This window comes from Amblyomma americanum, chromosome 4 (assembly GCF_052857255.1).
Source record: "Amblyomma americanum isolate KBUSLIRL-KWMA chromosome 4, ASM5285725v1, whole genome shotgun sequence".
Classification (NCBI taxonomy): Eukaryota; Metazoa; Arthropoda; class Arachnida; order Ixodida; family Ixodidae; genus Amblyomma; species Amblyomma americanum.
In genome coordinates this window covers 78,529,826-78,547,639 of record NC_135500.1, presented here as the reverse complement: position 1 = coordinate 78,547,639, position 17,814 = coordinate 78,529,826, and the positions used below count along the sequence as shown (strand labels likewise).

Genomic DNA, 17,814 nt, shown 5'->3' with positions numbered 1-17,814 from the left:
TAGTCGAAATCAAGAGGAAGAAATGGGCTTGACAGGGCGCGTAATGCGATTGCAAGGTAACCGATGGTCGTTAAGGGTCGGACTGGATATCAAGAAAAGGCAAGCGTTGCAGTGTGCGGAAGAAAGGTGGGCGCATGAGATCAAGAAGTTTACGGGAATAGTGTGGCCGCAGTTGGGACAGGGCAGGGTTAATTGGACAGACGTAGAGAGGCCTTTGTACTGCACTGGGCGTAATCATGGATATGCTAAGATAACGTTTTGCTTTCTGTAGACTATTTGGCATTTATGGAGACGCTTTCGTTCTGTCCTGAAGATGCGCACAAAAGCACCTGGGGCCTCCTTCTTCATGAACATAGTCAGCTGTGAAATGTCCATCGGTATGCCTAAAACTAAAGAATTCTAATGATAATAGTTTAAATTCTAGCTATAATCGAACTCGTCATCTCGTCAATGGACTGTCGTAACGTATGTTGTCCTGGTGCCCCTAAACCTGTGATTCTTTCTGCACAGCTGTCATAACTTTCATACAAATTGTAACAGCTCAACTTTAGTTACATTGCAAATCGTGCAGAGTGGGGGAAAAAGGAAAATAGGTGTTAGAACGGCGGTTATTAAAAATTCATGTGCGAAGAAACCAAAAATAAAAATGCATGCCTCGGCCTGGAATCGAACCAGGGCCGCCCGCGTGGCAGGCGAGTATTCTGCTAGTGAACCACCGACACCGATGACCCGAAGAGCAACTAACCATCTATTTATAGCCTAGATTGTTACGCTAGTTCCTCGTTATGTAGGTCATCGCGCCGGTCGACGTCTCCTACACCGGGAAGCACTCTTTCGCGACAGGAGCTGTTGTAGCAAAGCACTCAGCACATAGCGCAGAGAGAAATTCCCGGAAGTTTAGTAGACTGGGACGGCAGAAAGTTAGATTGGCAGATAATATTAACAAGTTTGCGGGGATACGGTAGCCACAGCTGGCGTACAGAGATCAATGGTGGGACGTGGGGAAGGCCTTTGTCCTACAGTGGGCGTTGTCAGGCTGATGATGATGACGATGATTAGTCGATCGGGTATTTGAAGAGGTTTAACAATGGAATACTTTTTCGTTGAGAAGGACTTCTGTTTGCCAAGAATCCATGTGGTCTAAGCTTCACTGCCGACTTGTTTCCGACCGTAGAACTACTGCAAATAAAATTGGTTTAATAAACAACTTCATTCGTGCGTCTTCTAATGCTATCTACGTCCCGAAACTCTACTTCGGCTGTTTTTTTCGGTGGCACCCGACTGGCCGAAACGTCGGAAGCGGATGTCAGTCCTGTTCCGATTGTGAGAGGCGGCAGGAGTTAATGAGTTGCAGTTGCCTGCAGTAGTCGCTGTGCATGCCGCAGGAAAGACCTGTTTGCAATTTTGCTTTTTACTATATGGAACGAGGAGAAAATTAGGATAGGCTGTTAGGCCACATTTTTGAAAGCCGGAAGAGAGGGCTGCACTATTGCAGTTGGCTCATCGCCTCGGAGCGCTAAAGCTGCGCGATGAGCCAAAAAATTTCAGCAGTCGAAGAAGCGGACCAGGAATGTGTATTAGCTTTGTGAAATGTTTAGGGCAATCCCCCAAGTTAGAGTGAATTTGTAGTAATACGGGAGCAAAATCAAGATGAGCCGAAAAGTAGCCGGTATATGTGTTTGCGCTCAAGTTTGTGCGACTAGGTTCTCTTCCACACATATCCCAATGATTGCTTCCCAGTGCCAGCAGCGCGCACTGAGCCGCGTAAATCTGCGAACAAAGTCTCTGCTTTTGCAGCCTGAAAATATTTTTTGTTATTCCTGGTTTTTTCAGTGAGAATGTGGACCTACCGACACATATCGTTGTTTGACAAAGACTGGCGCCGGTCATTGGTCATATTTCTAAAGCGATGGGCTGGCGACGTCAGAATAAAAGACGCGATAGGCAGTTGCAGCATCTGGTTACCTAATAAAGTACCGTAAAAAATTTCTGGCCATTTTTTCTTTAGCTGGGCAATGCGCTCTCGCTGCTTTCTGCGAGCCCTGCAATCCTCTCCGGACAACAATTTTGTAGCAGTCTTCAGTCGATCACGTACTGTTACTTATTCCCAAATTTTCATAGAACATCGTGTAGTGTTCCTTATTTTCAAAATTTTCATACAACGTGTAAAGTTTCTTATTACCAAAATTTTCATAGCACTTCATTATGTGCGCACTTTGTAACCTGAGTGGGACCCGTCTTTTTCCTCATTTTTTTCACGTTTGCCGAGGTTGGCTTCAATCCTTCACTTAATAAATATAGCAATAGTGTTTCTGCGGGGGCATTTTGAATCAAATAAAAAGCTTCCTGCACCAGTCATTCAATGTGAACTTCGGCACTCTGAGGCGGCAGCGACGAATTGGTAGTGAGGCGCACGGCACCGATTCGGTGGACGGCGCCAGGGACAAGACAGCACATTTTTCTCCACAGGCAAAAAACGCTTACTGTAGGGTGTGATTTCAATGTCCTTCTTAATTGCTCTTTCTAATATTTCCCACAAGAACATAGCACAAAATGAAATAATGGTCAATGGTATCTGGTGTGTTGCACAGGCGGCAATTCATCGTCCATGGCGCAAGCATCTGCTTAGAACGAAGCCATGACTTGACAGGCAGCGTCGATGTGTGCAGTTCAAAGAACAATGTTTTTGCCTCAGATGAAATGCACATTCCCTTAACAAGTTTTAAAACACTGCTGTGAAAAATTGCAGATAAGACTGCCGAAACAACGGTATAGGAAATAAATACACAGCAAGCAAGAGCCGTCGCCTCGTGCTTGAATGCACGCCTCGGCTATGGGAAGTCGGGGGTTCTATTCCCGCAACCGCAGGTCAACACAGCCGGTCAATCCAATGGGAATAGGCAATCCCCCGGCGTAGCGCTCGGCTCTTCAGGGGTACACCACGTGGAATGGACGGCCCGCGCCTCGAAATTGCCGCCGAATGTGGGCAAAAAAACGACGTCCAAACTGGTCTGCCTTCTGGAGAGGCTATACATGTAATCTTAAGAAAAGCGCACGGTGAGGAAATTGAAGCTGTCTGAAACTCCCTTATGAAATCCCCATGAAGATTCCTTACGAGTTCGTCAAGTCGGTGTGAACAGGAAAGGCAAATGAGCACTAAGAGACCTAATAAGCATATCTACTAAATATGACTGGTTTGCCGATTTGAAAGAACAAAAAAAAAAGAAACGCGAAACAAGCTGATGCACGAATAAGTGAACAAGGCCTATTCTACCGGACTCTAGAGAAAGAAACAGAAAATCCATGCGCAAGGAAACCAAGAGGTAGCGAATCATCATATCTTATTCTGCAACTAAGAAAATGATGCAGACTTGAGCCCAAGCAAACGCTGATACTTCCCTACCATCCAAGCCTGAGTTTGTCGCCTATTGGAAATAATCTGTGCATCCCAGTAGGTACTATTGTTGCGAACCTGGTGCACAGGAACCCCTAGGTACTGAAGGCCGCCCCAGTCCCAACTTATGCCTCCAAAATGACGTGTCCTCGCACCCCAATGACCCAACCAAAATACTTTTGCTTTATCTAAATTAAGAGCCGCGTGATACCTCGCAAAATTCTTCACCGAAATGGAATACCGCGAGTACACTTTGTTGTCCGAACTAAAGTGGGCGACATCATCAGCACAGGCTGAAATCGGAATTTCACATTGAGCCAGGGAGAAACCACGGATAGTTAAACATTTAATAATACTGAGGCAAAGGGGTTCAAGATATAGGGAAAACAATGAAGATGATAATGGAAAACCTTGCCCAGCAGATGTTTTAAGTGGCATAGGTTTGGTTAGCTCTTGGTTTTCATTAGCCTTGTGTAGGACTCCTTGCAGTAGAATCTTAATATCATCATCACCAGCCTTACTACACCCACAGCAGAGCAAAGGCCTCTCCATTCACTCTCCCATTAACTTTGTCATTTGGTGGCTGCGGCCATCGTATCACTGAAAACTTAATCTCATCCGCCCACCAAACTTTCTGCCGCCCTCTGCTACGCTTTCCTTCCCTTGAAATCCACTCCTTTACTCTCAAGGACCAACGGTTATCTTGCCTGCATTACATGCCCTGCCCAAGCCAAATTCTTCTTCTTGATTTCGACTAGGATGTCATTAACCCGCGTAGGTTCCCTCACCCACTCTGCCAGCTTCCGGCCTCTTAAAATTGCACCCATCATTTTTTTTTCCATAGCTCACTGTGTTGTCCTTAACTTAAGCTAAACCCTGTTCGTCAGCCTCCATGTTTCTACCCGTAGGTGAGTACCGGTAAGATACAGCTGCTGTATTGTTTTCTCTTGAGGGATATAGGCAAACTGCTATTCATGATCTGAGAGGAACTTCCATATGCGCTCCACTCTATTCTTATCCTTCGTTATTTCCCTCTCATGATCCAGATCAGCGGCCACTACCTGCCCTAAGTAGACGTATTCCCTTACCATTTCCAGCACCTCGCTGCCAACTGCCAACGGTGAACTGCTGTTTCCTAGCGAGAGCGTTCAACAGTCTTCAGACTGTTTAGACTTAGGAACATTCAAGAATGGGCACAGTCTCATGCCCGCGAGCAAAATCTCAGCAATATTTAGATATTACAAGACCGCGAAGAAGAAATAATAAGGAACCCTATCAAATTCCTTCGCAAGGCAAATCTCACAGCTACTTGGCCAGTCTCCTCTGATCCTGATTCGTTCAAGCTGAACAGCGGTTCACATGCGTCGTGGTGTTTGATTTAGTGAACTGGTTTATGGCGTTTAATCTCTCAAAAGAGCTCAGGCTGTGGGGACGTAGTAGTCGAGGGCTCCGGATAATTTCTACCACCTAGGGTTCTTTAACGTGCACTGACATCACGCAGTACATGTGCCTCTAGAATTTCGCCTCCATTGAAATGCCGCCGCCGCGCTTGGGTTCGAACCAGCGTCTTGTGGGTCAGCAGCAGAGCGTTATAACCACCTAGCCACAGCGGCGGCTGAGTGAACTGTCTTAGAGTTTTGTACTGACGCGTACATGAGTAATTATGAGTATTTTGATTAGGTTTATTGTTTATTGGGTTTAACGTCACAAAACGGCTCAGCCTATGAGGGGCGTTGTAGGTAAGGGCTCCGGAAATTTCGACCACCTCGTGTTCTTTTACGTGCGCTAACATCGCACAGTACACGGGCCTTTAGAATTTCGCCTTCATCGAAATTCGGCCGCTACGTTAGGAATCGAACCTGCGTCTTTCGGGTGAGCAGCCGAGCGCCGTAACCACCGAGCCACCGCGGCTAGTTAGGGGTTGGGTTGCTGTGTGAGCGTTAAGTAGGCGATACGAACGGGACACGATAATGATATCGCGTTCTACTCTTAAATGCGAAGCTTAAGCGTTCGCAACTTTTTCTTGTGAAATCATCTATATATCAAAACGAGAGCTGCTCTCTTAGTAATTAGTAACGCTAATCGCGGTGTCCCTGGTACGGTAGTTTTTTTTTCTTGCTGAAGCAGTCAGTTATATATTACGATTGCTTTAAAAGAGGCCGAAAATGAGAAAAATTGAGCATATGAGATGCTCAACATCCTCTGGTTTAATTGATAAAACGCAACCTTATGTTGTATATTTTGCGGGTCGCGCATAAAGTACAAAGAAGTTTCTTTGTACTCTATTTTTTGCTTTTTTTACTTTCATGGTTGAAAGCTGAGAGCAACAATGAAAATGTTATTCCCTTCATTAGTTCTTTAGAATCATAAATTTACTCTCATTCTCTGAGATGGAAACGTGTTGTGATCGTTTTTGCTTTTTTTTTCTGTTTACCTTCCGTTTTTGTTACGACTTGTTTTATTTTTATTTTTATCATTTCAGTTCGTCTTAAAATGTAACACGTTAGTAAATAAATTTATGCCCCCCTCCTCAAGGAATTCCCTTTTAGCGAGAGCGTTTAGAGGTAACGTGAAAAAATAAATAACATGAACAGACAATTTTAATCAGGCTTATTATATACCCATATAACAAAGTTCAAGTACTAGGCGCTTGATATATTGTTAACTGACAGCTGTGGCGATATCTATGAGGCAAAGTTATTCAAAATAATGTTTCCATCGAAACAAGAACGTTTATCTCGGACTCCGATGAGAAGTAACTCACAGCATTGATTAAACATGCCCAGAATATCAGCGCTCCTTTCTTTTCCTAGCTCTCTAGGCGGGGCATGCGTTACGTCCATACAGCTGATTTTCTTTCTGAATTGTTCTGACGACGGAGCACACGTCACCATTACTTAATTCAGAAGGTACATGCTCATTATGTTTCTATTTTTCTACCTCATTTTTTTTCCCAGCTTTGTTTATTTTACCTCTAAAATGCACCTGATAATTGCAAACACAGGTCATTTCCCTGTAGCAAAATTAGTGCGCAAATCCGCTTGTCCAACGTTAAGTTCTACAACTGCAACCGTCTCCCTCTGTAAGTAGTCGGTGTGCATTCTATACTATCAACCAGTGAAGGTAGGTCAGCCGTTCATCCTGCAGCCTGGTAAAATTATTTAAATATCTTTGCACTAGACATGTGCAAAATGTCCCACCGCGTTGTTTTTTCGTTCTCTCCGAACATTAGTCCCTTTCTTAAACATCTGGCCAACATCACTTTCTTATTCCGCATTATTAGGTACGTTTCCCCAACTTTTTGTAATGTGATCCGCTCCCTTCTAAATGCCTTACTTGGTCCTTTCGAACATTTAAAAAACTGAAATGCGAGCCGTCCAAATTGTTAAGTCTTCTGCGTAGAGTGCATGATTGACTCGCTCCACCCGGGCGTTAGTAAATGCTGCGGAAGATTCATCACCGCAGTGTTGAACAGTGGCGGCGAGAGTACCGCTCCTTGGGACGTACCCTTGTTCCCATGGTATAGGGTCCCTATATTCTTTATCCACAATACAGAGGAGTGCCTGCCGTCGCGAAAGAAAGTCTCGAATGTAGGCAGAGGCTTTCGATCCAGCATACCCAATAATTCTGGACAAAGGCATATTTGAGCGTGAAAATTTTTATGAAGGCAATTTTTTGATATAATGGATGATTTCACTATCACAATCAATATATCCGCAAATCACTCGGCGACAGTCCTGTATTTTTTTTTTCCTCTCGACGTTTTCGCTATCGTCAAAAGCGTTCCCATTGGTTTTCTATCGCAGTCTTAGGCGTTCTATGCGATTGATGGAAACACTTTAGAATAAATATTTTGCAACATATCAGAAGAATGGGTCATTATCCTAAATATTTCCAAAAAGTTATCTGACGACGTTGTAATTTTCAAAATTTTTGCCTGAGAATATTGGGACATGAGAGCCGGTTGAGCTCAAGCTGGAGGGTATGCTCCCATGACGGACATTATCAAATGCGCCCTTAAGGTGAAGAGCTAGAATGGCCTTGTCGTTATGGTGCATAACTGTAGGTCCGAGTACGTCGTGCTGTTGTTTTAGGAGGACGTCCTGCGCCGAATTATGTGGGCGGAACCCAAACATAGTCCGCGCAGGGGTCCTTACTTTCTGTGCATGGAGAGAGGCGACCCCTAACCATCGTCTCCTTAAGTTTGCCCAAACACGAGGTCAGTGATGTGGCCCGCAGGTTGTCCGTGTTCACGACTTTACCCGGTTTAGGTATGAATTTGACCATGAAGGTCTTCCAATCTGGAGGGATTGGACGCCCATCCCAGATCTGCTAAATGTATTTCACTAGGTGCAAATGGGCGAAATCCGAAAGATACATCAACAGCTTAACTGTTATGTGATCCCGACCCGGAGCCGTACCCCTCTACATTTCTTCCAGTGTCACCTTAAGGTTTTGCAACGCGCAAGGGCGTCTGTATTCTGATTTGGCTTTCCTGAACACGTATACTGGGACCCAACAGGGTTTTCTATGCGACAGAGGTAGCTGTCACACAGGGTTTCGGCTAGTTGTACTCTCGCACCTTGGTATCCATGCAAGGCCCGCCGGAGCTGTCTTTACGTCTCCCATCTCGTTTCAGCGGGGCCGATGAAACTGCGAAAGAGGCAAGTCCCTCCTGAGCTCGCCAGTCGGACTGCTGAGTTGCGGCGCTCTACCCAATTTGAGTCAGTGAGCTGAGCAGCATACCCTGCAGCTTTCTCGATAATCTCTGCGATGCGAACCTTAAGTTTCCGATTGGTCTTCTGCTTTCTGAACCGACGAATAAGACTCCGGCGCACCTCCCACAAGTGCAGGAGGTGGTTGTCCACTGCAGGAATCTCCTCGGCAGTTTGCAGTGTTCTCACATGTATGCGTTGTGCAGCATTTATATATTTAGGCCCCTTCGCATGGGCGCCAGGGAAAAGGACGGGTGAAATTTCTTGTACACAGAGAGCCGCAGTGGCCGCAGGCGGATGTCCACCCGATGACCTACCTTGTAACGCAGTGGAAGGCGGGTATCGTCTTGTACAATCTGACCAACTATCTTCGTCCAGAAACCTGAGTTGGCTCCGGCTGTTATTGTTGTCAGCCACAAGGTGAGGTCTTAATCCTCGGTAGACATGAGCTCGACTTTCACTAGTATAGGTAGGGCAATAGGAATAGAAAAAAATAACAGAGGAAGATGACGAATTGATCATCATGCGCGTGTGCTTCTCGATTGAAGCCGACGAAAAAGAAACTCCGGAGAAGATGAAGTTGTGGTGGCTTTCACTGTTCGCTTGCATCTGCAGCGCTGGTGCCGAGGGCGGCCACTACTTCAGATCCACGAAAGCGCTAGCCAGTCTTTTCGAAACAGAGAAGGCAATGGCCAGTGCCCTGCGTCGCCACGTGGAGCCCTGCGAAGCCACCTGGCACCGAGCCGCCTCCGTAATGCCTTTCCTCAAGCTCCACACCGATTATTCACTAAGCTACAGAAATCGCCCTGAATGAAGAAAAGCCGCTGCTGAAGTTGCTAAGACTCTCTGCACTGGACGCCATTTCCCGTGTGCTACTCGGCTCTCACTGCCCCCAACTAATAATCGAAAAAGCCAACCACCTGGCCTGGCCTACAGCAGAAGACCTTGACGGGGCTGCAGCGGGCGTCTGCAGGCTCCAGAAGGCGTACCACATCAGTGCAGATCAAGCCGCTGTGACGCTGCGCTCTCCCCAACTAGCCGAACTGACGTCGGACGACATGATCTCGTTGGCCGTCCATTGCGCACTTAGGGAGCCTACACTGGCCATCGAATGGGCGGATCTAGGCGAGGCGGAGAGGCGATACGCGTACTTCTTCGAGCACTATCTGGAGGAGCTGGTGACGTTGTCAGCGACGGCGGTATCCAAGACATGGTGGGGAGTTGTCGGATATCCTCCGGAGACGTCCGCAATGTGGCCATACCGAGACGCCGTGATAGGCTTCGCGCGCTCTAGCTTCACCATTGACTCCAGCTTCGGTAAGCTGTGTCACTCCAGCCGGGAGCGCGATGCGAGGCCCACCAGCTCCCTGCGGTGCTGGATGTCAAGCGGCAAGCATGGGGCTGCATCGCTGGCTCCATTCGCCGTGGAGGAGCTTTCTTCGTTAGAGCCTCGGGTGTGGCTCATTCACGACTTTCTAAACGCTGCCGAGTGCGCTGCTCTTCGCCAGTTGCCCGAAGCACTAGTAGCAGCCGAGGTGATGGTGTCCAACGAACAAGGCGAGGTGCAAGAGTCCAGGACCGCTGCGCTCGGCTGGCTGGAAAAAAACGCCAACACCGCCAACGTGTACCACCGCGCTGAGATGGCGACTGGGCTCTCGATGGAGTCGGCAGAAAAGCTCCAATTGCTGAACTATGGAGTCGGCGGACACTACATGCAGCACATGGATCCCGTGGACAGCTGGTTGGTGCCCTTTAATGGCGATCGGCTGGCAACACTGCTGGTGTACCTCAGTGACGTAGCAGAGGGCGGGGCCACTGCGTTTCCTTTGGTCGGACTGTCAATCACTCCTCGCCGTGGATCCGCGCTCTTCTGGTTCAACCTAAAGGAAAATGCGACAGGGCATTGGCAGCAAGACGAGAGCACTCAGCACGGCTCGTGCCCTGTGCTGCGGGGTTCCAAGTGGATCGCCACCATCTGGATCCACGAGCGGGCCCAGGCTCCGGACTTCAATTACACGCTTCCGTGAACGCCGCCGCTGTCGTTGCAATACGTTTTATACTCGTTGATATCGAATTTTGTACGCTTCGTGGTATTGAACTTCAATCGTTTCGTTTTCCTTGCTCAGATTTATCAGTTCCGAATAAAAAACTAATTGCTTAATCATAACAGTGGCACTGATGCTCCACTAATAAAACCTGAAGTTCGATACGGAAATATATTTTCGGCCTTCGTTCTCTTTGTGCACGAGTAGATTTATTGTATATAGGCAATAAATATACTATGTATTAGGTGTTTTATGCGCCTCTTTAGCCTTTAGTGGAAAAACTGAAGTGCAGCCATATTTAAGCTCGCTGCACGCAGTTCGCCATACCTGCGCTGCGTATGTGCATCTTGTGAAAGCAACGACGCAGTCTAGCCCACGAGGGAGGCGCTTTTGTTGTCTAAGAGCCCTCTACTGTGAAGAGCGCTGGTTACTCACAGTTCAATTTATAAATTAAATTTTCTGCGCTATCTACGCCGCACATCAGGTAGACAGCGGCAAGTAGCCTTATAACAACAGCACCATACATAAACGCACACAAGGCGACACCGCGAAGCGTGAGATTCGTTTAACCTGATGATAATGCCTACGCGCCCATTTCTCCTGATCACGTACGTGATCCAGCTGTATCAACGGACGCAGAACCTGCGTGCCCTGTGCAGCGCCGCGGTCCGTTGATAACACGCACGTGCTTGTGGTCAGCTGCGCTGTCACGTGGGGGCGGCAAGGCGCGTGGCACTAGAGTGAATCGAGCAACAAAGATGCAGCAGCAGTGGCTTTGGAAGCGCCACTTAAAGTCCAATAGTTCAGCACCTATTGGGGAACGCAGCTCGTCCGGCGTGTAAGGATATATGGGCCGTGTTCATAGGTGGCAGCTATAAGCGTTCATAGTGGCATGACGGGCGCTGCTAGTTAACTTTTTTTGCATGGCTGGCGTTTCATGCCAGGGTTCTTAGGAGGAGGAGAGGAAACAACTTGATTACCAAATGCAGAGGAGCGGTACCTTCGATGCCCCGGCTGGTGTCCTTAGTCCAGAACCCTAGAGGCGATGGCGATCAGTCGTGCTTTCTAGGTAAGCTCTTCCTGTTATATGGGAGTAACTACTCTTCAGGATCTAGCCAAGCGCAGCCAAGCGGCTACAAAGGAAACCTACACAGCCTTCACAGAAACTTCGTAGTTGAAGAAAGATTCTTCCTGGTCAGTGGTTCGAATCCGGGACAATCCTGCCAGTCCGGGGAAGTCTCTCTACCGAGTGGGCTCACCAGGACGGCTAGCAGATAGTAGAGCGTGAAAGAACTTATCAACAGCTCGAAGTGGTGAATGCTCAACTGGATGGAGATCAACTCAGTGGTGTTAGTAAATCGCCATCAGAACCCCAAGATCCCCCCCGTGAAAGTGTGCTTTCCAAGAGCCCGGCCACCAAAATTGCAGTCCCGATCTGGCCACTAGTCAATTTTTATTTTCAAACCCGAATAATTGCCTCAAGAAAACAATTTTCGATGATTCGAGCACAATTCAAGCCGTGGTAGGTTTTTGAACAGGAAAAAAGGTTTTTTTGCAAGCTTTTTTTTTCTCAGGCAAATGAGTATAGTGCATTAGTGTAGGGACACATTCTGTTGGGAAATAGACTGCTTTTCAAAACACTGTTTTTTTTTATATGTGAGCTACAGAAATTTTTCATCCCACCTAGACAGAGAGAGGGTTTATTGACGATGAGCTACAGCTGTTATATACTTTTCTCAATATCCTTGAAGAGAAAAGTATAAACGGCTATATGTTACCGTATCTTACCGATATATCTTACAACTATGTCTTACCCGTATCTTAACCGCAGCGTGTTCGGTCCCGGCCGCGCCAGTCGAATTTCGATGGAGGCAAAATTCTAGAGTTCTGTGTACTGTGCGATGTCAGTGCACTTCAAAGAACCCCAGGTAGTCGAAATTTCCGGAGCTCTTTCCTACGGCGTCCCCCTGAGTCGCTTTGGGACGTTAAACCCCCATGAACCAATAAACCAAGCTACCCGTATCTTACCCGTACGAGGCCTAAACGTTGGGGATAACTAAAATGCTTCCACTTAAGTTATGGACAACAAGACATAGTATACGGAAGGGAAAATCATAGGTACAACGCTAAGAGACAGGTAGAGGGCAGAATTGGCCAGGGAACAAACCCGTGTCAGTGACATTATAGTTGCAATAAAGAAGAATAAATTAACTTAGACAGGACATTTAATGCGAAGGTAATACAGCCTATGATCCTTATGGTCAACGGGGTAGATTCGAAGAGAAGGCAAGCGTATCAGGCGCGGCAGAAAGTTAGATTGCGGGTATCGGGTGACTGCCGTTGGCAAAGCAGAGGGTTAGTTGGAGAGATATAGCAGAGGACTTTGCCCTGCTGTGGGCGGAGCCAGGCTGATGATAATGATGACTTTCATAAAAACGATAGCAATTCCTTCTACAAGCTTAGCTCCTAGTAATCACATTTGCACGTTGATTACTCCTAAACAAATTGACAAAAACACCGAAAAACACCCTAAGTGACTTTTTCTTGCACAGGATTGCCGCATTAAGTCACCAAAAAAAGACAGTACATCTCTCGTCGAAAGCAATCGCAACCAATTAAAAAACGAAACTTTCATCGCAATATAAACACACAAAAAAGTCGGCGGGATTGAAAAAACTATATAAACCGGAAAGTCCAACCCCTAGTTGTATTTTTATGTCAGGAACATTGTTTTACCGTTCAAAGTAAACATTTTGCTAACCTTGATTTCCAAACCTATTTAATATTAATATTTATCAAATAACGTTTCGTGTTTATTATAAACACTCATTGACCATTCAAACTAAACGCTATTCTAATACTATGTTCCAAATGTTGTTGTAAAGTTAAGTCGTAACTATAAAACAACATTACAAATATATTTTAAACACTGACTACCAGAACTTTTCAATTTCTCTTATAGTAATGCTGTTCTTGAACTAGTAGTACTTTGCAACTAAATCCGTTAGGTGATGACGGTCATAGACTGCATGCACATCATAGTTGTTTTGTTAAAAATCTTGCTTATTGACCATTAACTTATATCGCCTATGGCATAGCCTTCAATAATGGCCATATAAGCAAGACTATCCTATTTTTTAAGAAAGTGAGCTACGTGTATTGCTAGTGCTGTAGTGTAGATATCCAGTGTCGCCTTCCTCGTAGGGCCTTGACTGTTTTTGGTAATTTCTCCCATTCCGCAATTGGCGCGTGTATTCTCTTGCCCAGTAATAATGTTGTATTTAGGTTGTTTCAATATCCGAATAAGGTTAGGAAATGTAGTCTGACTTTTAATTTATAACACTCTATTAGCGTTCGACGACCACAAAAAAGTACCTTTGTTGCAACGTTTCAGTCTTACCTGGACGTAAAAGAGCCCCAGCAGATCTAAATTAATGTGAAGTGCTCCATCGCTCCACCCTTAATACCACGTCTCGCTTCAAGGTATTAAACAAGAGATATTACATCAACAGGTACAGCGAACAGACGAACCTATGGCCCCGTGCACCCGGCCATTGAAACAAACACAATGCCACAGCTGAGGAACGTCGCGCGGAAGTTGAACCCTTGCCTAATTAGGTGCCGACGTTTCAGTTCTCACTAGGCGAGCAAAGAAATGGCGACTGGGTCGGCCGGGAATCGAACCCGGGCCACCCGCGTGGCAGGCAGGTATTCAACCACTGAACCACCGACGCCAATTTTTTTTTTCTTAATTGCATGTAAATAGTGCGGAAAAGAAAACTCTTAGCCCGCTTACACCTCCAAACACCAGGCCACCTTACCCCGGCATAACCCCTCCTTCCAAAGCATCAAATGTCTGGGAGGCACACACATGCATCCAGATAGGGGAGCCAGCGAGGCGACACTTACAGGGCAGCATATACTACACGCACCAAAGCGCATTGTTCACGAAAGAAAGATTCCGACGACCGAAGTGATTCGGCGTGGTGGTCCATCATGCGGCTCTTCCATAGACTAAATAGTCCCAGCAACATAAATAGATCATATGGCACAACACTTTTTCTCGACAGGCAAAAAACGGATTCTGTAGGGTGTGATGTCAAAGCCTTGTTCACTTATTCGTGCATGAGCTTGTTTCGCGTCTTTTTTTTTCTTTTCCGAATCGTCAAACCGCCCTTTTTAGTAGCTGTGCTTATTAGGCGTCTCAGTGCTCATTTGCCTTTGCTATTCGCTCCGACTGGACCCACTCCTGAGGAGCCTTTATGGGGGTTCCTTAAGGAAGTTGCTGACACCTTCAATTTCCTCACTGTGCGCTTTTCTTTAGACTACCTGTATAGCCCCTCCAGAAGGTAGATGACTCAGGCACTTAGAGTATTTGTTCCCTATACCGTTGTATCGGCAACCTTTTCTGGGATTCCTTGACACCAGTGTTTTAAAACGTGTTAGGCGAATGTGCATATCTTCTGCCGCAAAAACATTCTTCTTTAAACTGCGCACATCAACGCTGACTGTGAAGGCGTGGCTTCACGTTAAGCAGATCCTAGCGCTATGTATGGTGAATTGCTGCCTGTGCAATACACGAGCGACAATTGACCGTTGTTTTAGTCTGTGCATTGACGCTACATTCTTCTAGGACGTTTTACAGCGAAAAATTAAGAACCACTGACGCCGGTGACAGAATTTTCTAAGAGCACTCTGTACGTAGCGATGGTTCTTGCGCAGTTCCCTCGTTGTGCAGGTTAGCCCCAATAGGGAGAGCCCGATGCAGAGGCACGCGTCTCTGTAAACCAGTGACACTCCTATGCAGACAGACACACAACGTGATGTGACACTCCACGACATGAATGCATCGTAAACCTATACGTGACACGAACAGAGCAAAGTATGGCGCAGTGCGGCTGCGCGACGTGAGAGATAATGGTACCAAGTCCGGAGGATAGCCTCATTGGCCGCGAAGCAACAGCACCGATCAACTGATCCATCCTCGGACGGGAAGGCGCGCCATCTTCGTTGAATTTAGATGTTCTAAACGTTCTTTCAACTAGCAAAAACGATTTATTATTATTGCTGGTAAAGAAGATCGATTCCTATCTCCTCAAGCGGAATTTATTCGTTCTTGAACAGTATGCCTAATGTCACCTAAGGTGTAGTTAAGAGAGAAGAAAAGAGGGTTTCATTATAACACGGATGACGGAAGCCAACATTCGCCGAAACCAAGGAGCATAGGAGATGACTTCTTATTTCTTTCGTGTATGTGGTGTGAATGAGTGGGAGATTAATAGGGCAACAGCTTTAAAGATAAGTGATTGTAAAGCAGAAGAAAACACCACCAGAAAGGAAACAACAGAGCTTACAAACCCTTTATGGTCCATAACATAGGGACAGTGGTGGGACGTCCCATTTTTTTCCTGTTATTTTTAATTTTATGTCAGTTCCAGTGTGCCTCAATTAAGGCGCTGCCAAATAAACAAAAGAAATGTTTCTTTCATTTCATTTGAACTCTCAGATGCTGTTTTGTTTTTCACCTCTTTGATCATCTGCAGCAGCTTCGTGTACTGGGAGCCTCTGAAGGTAAATCCATATGCCGCTCGGCGCCCGTGTGTTCTGTCTTTCTCTGTGCCGAAATATACAACGTCGTGCTTTTCTTTTTCGCCTGGCATTCACCTGGCAAAGTCGATCCTCCGCGACTCAAAGTCGTTTCCGCAAAGAACGCTTTACTGATGTCATCTTATGCGTTTTGCCATTCGACATACTAATCTTACACGTAAGTTCATGCTCATGAAACAAGGAAACTGCCTTCGCGATCTTTGCGGTGAAGCGACCTCAGTAAACCTTGCTGTATTTTGAACAGAAAACTCGGAATGCTGCGAAAAATGTATTTCAAATACTTTATGACAAAGGCATTTCCTTCAACCCCAACGTACTTTATTGGAGAATGCAGCAACAAACCTAGAATGAGTTGTTAAGTTTACAAAACAAGAAAATGTCCTCACTAATCTGTAACACTTTAAAAACTTTGTCAGTAAACGGAAGTGAAATTTTTTAGACACCTTAGAGCTGCTTATGCGCCATTAAACAGAGATCAACAACCAACGAACCAATCAGCTGGCAGGAAAAAAGCGCAACGAGACATAGTGCTGCCAGCCAACACTATAGGAAACATTGAGAGTAATGGCTACGTCAAATATGTAAAGTAGGCTGAAAGACGTGCCCTTCTTGTTGCCGTGCTCGATCTTAAGAGTAAACGAGGCAGACGTGTGCAGCTCTCGGACTACGCTTTCCAGACATATTTATGGGTTTTCGTTGAAGCGGCGTCAAATAAAGAATACGAAGAAAAATACAAGATCAAAACCGCACTGTTAGGACGCAGGCCACGAAAATTGCGGAAAAATATAAAAAGGTTGCACTGCTTCAAGAAAAGTAACTGCGTCGCCGGAAATCGAACCCGGGCCACCCGCGTGGCAGGCGAGTATTCTACCACTGAACCACCGACACTTTTTTTCTTTATGGCCTAACATCGGCAAGAACCACAGTACACAGATACACTTACACGGCACAATAAACAATATTTAGCACCATCCGCCTGGTGGGTTGTGGCTTCGTCATATTAAAACTCAAAACTCTCTAACCCAAAACTCTCTAACCCAAAACTCTCTAACCCAAAACTCTCTAACCCAAAACTCTCTAACCCAAAACTCTCTAACCCAAAACTCTCTAACACAAAACTCTCTAACCCAAAACTCTCTAACCCAAAACTCTCTAACCCAAAACTCTCTAACCCAAAACTCTCTAACCCAAAACTCTCCACCAAAGGCTCTACTCTTTCGAGCCACTTAGGAGCTTCAGGAGCGAGTTTCTGAATTTCATTTTACTTATGCATATACTCCTGAAAATAGATCCGTGCTGGACGTGCATCAGGATCGCAATGATATCCTGCCATTCTGGAGCGCCAAATACAGCGGAGGCCCATTAGCATAATAAGGTCGAATGGTGTCCCATCCTCACTCTCTGCCGGCAAGTACCGTATTTCATGAAAGTGTAGCGGAAATTCCTTTTTTAAAGTCCTCTGCAAGATGTCCCAGAAGTATACCCCCTCCCAACAATGCAAAAAACGTGCTCTGTTGTCTCCGGTTGTTTACAGATTAAACAATGTGATCCCCAAGGTAGAAATAAATGCTTCCCCTCCAAAAATTTTTTTATTGGTAGTGTTCCGGTATGTAACTAAAAGGAGAATGTTTTTGCACTTGGCGGCACCAGCATCGCCTTCACACGCTTCTGTACGTCGCGTCCCAGGCCTCCACTGTATATGGCCCTGTACATAGGTTGTGGAAGAACTACATCGCGCAAATCCTTATACAACTTCTTCCTGCTAACAGAAGACAAATACTCATACGAAAACCGAACAGATAGGAATCGAACACTCTCGAAAACCTCTCTAAAGTAACCAAAAATACGTCCCGATAATCTTTCGGTTGAGACAACAAAATCCGGCATTGCATTTCCAAGCCTTAATTGGCACACAGTGCGCAAAAACCAATCACTTACATCACGCACAAAAAACAAATCTGCTTACGATCTGCCGTATAAATAAGTGCCCCAGACTCAGGCCACCGTCCTTGACCCGCATAAACAAATTCGTCCGGCTGCATAGTTCCCAGCC

At 46.0% G+C, this 17,814-nt stretch overlaps 1 protein-coding gene and 1 non-coding gene across 2 annotated transcripts; one reads left to right on the top strand and one right to left on the bottom strand.

The window, feature by feature from the left end:
* Positions 1-3,100: 3,100 nt before the first annotated feature.
* Positions 3,101-10,136, top strand: LOC144129598 (prolyl 4-hydroxylase subunit alpha-1-like). The gene is made up of 3 exons (XM_077663720.1): positions 3,101-3,130; positions 8,725-8,860; positions 8,902-10,136. Exons 1-3 carry the CDS (start codon positions 3,101-3,103, stop codon positions 10,134-10,136), a joined length of 1,401 nt encoding a protein of 466 aa, XP_077519846.1.
* A 3,681-nt stretch (positions 10,137-13,817) lies between these two features.
* Positions 13,818-13,889, bottom strand: TRNAG-GCC (transfer RNA glycine (anticodon GCC)). The gene has a single exon. It is a non-coding gene; the product is annotated as a tRNA-Gly (tRNA).
* Between the last annotated feature and the right edge of the window lie 3,925 nt (positions 13,890-17,814).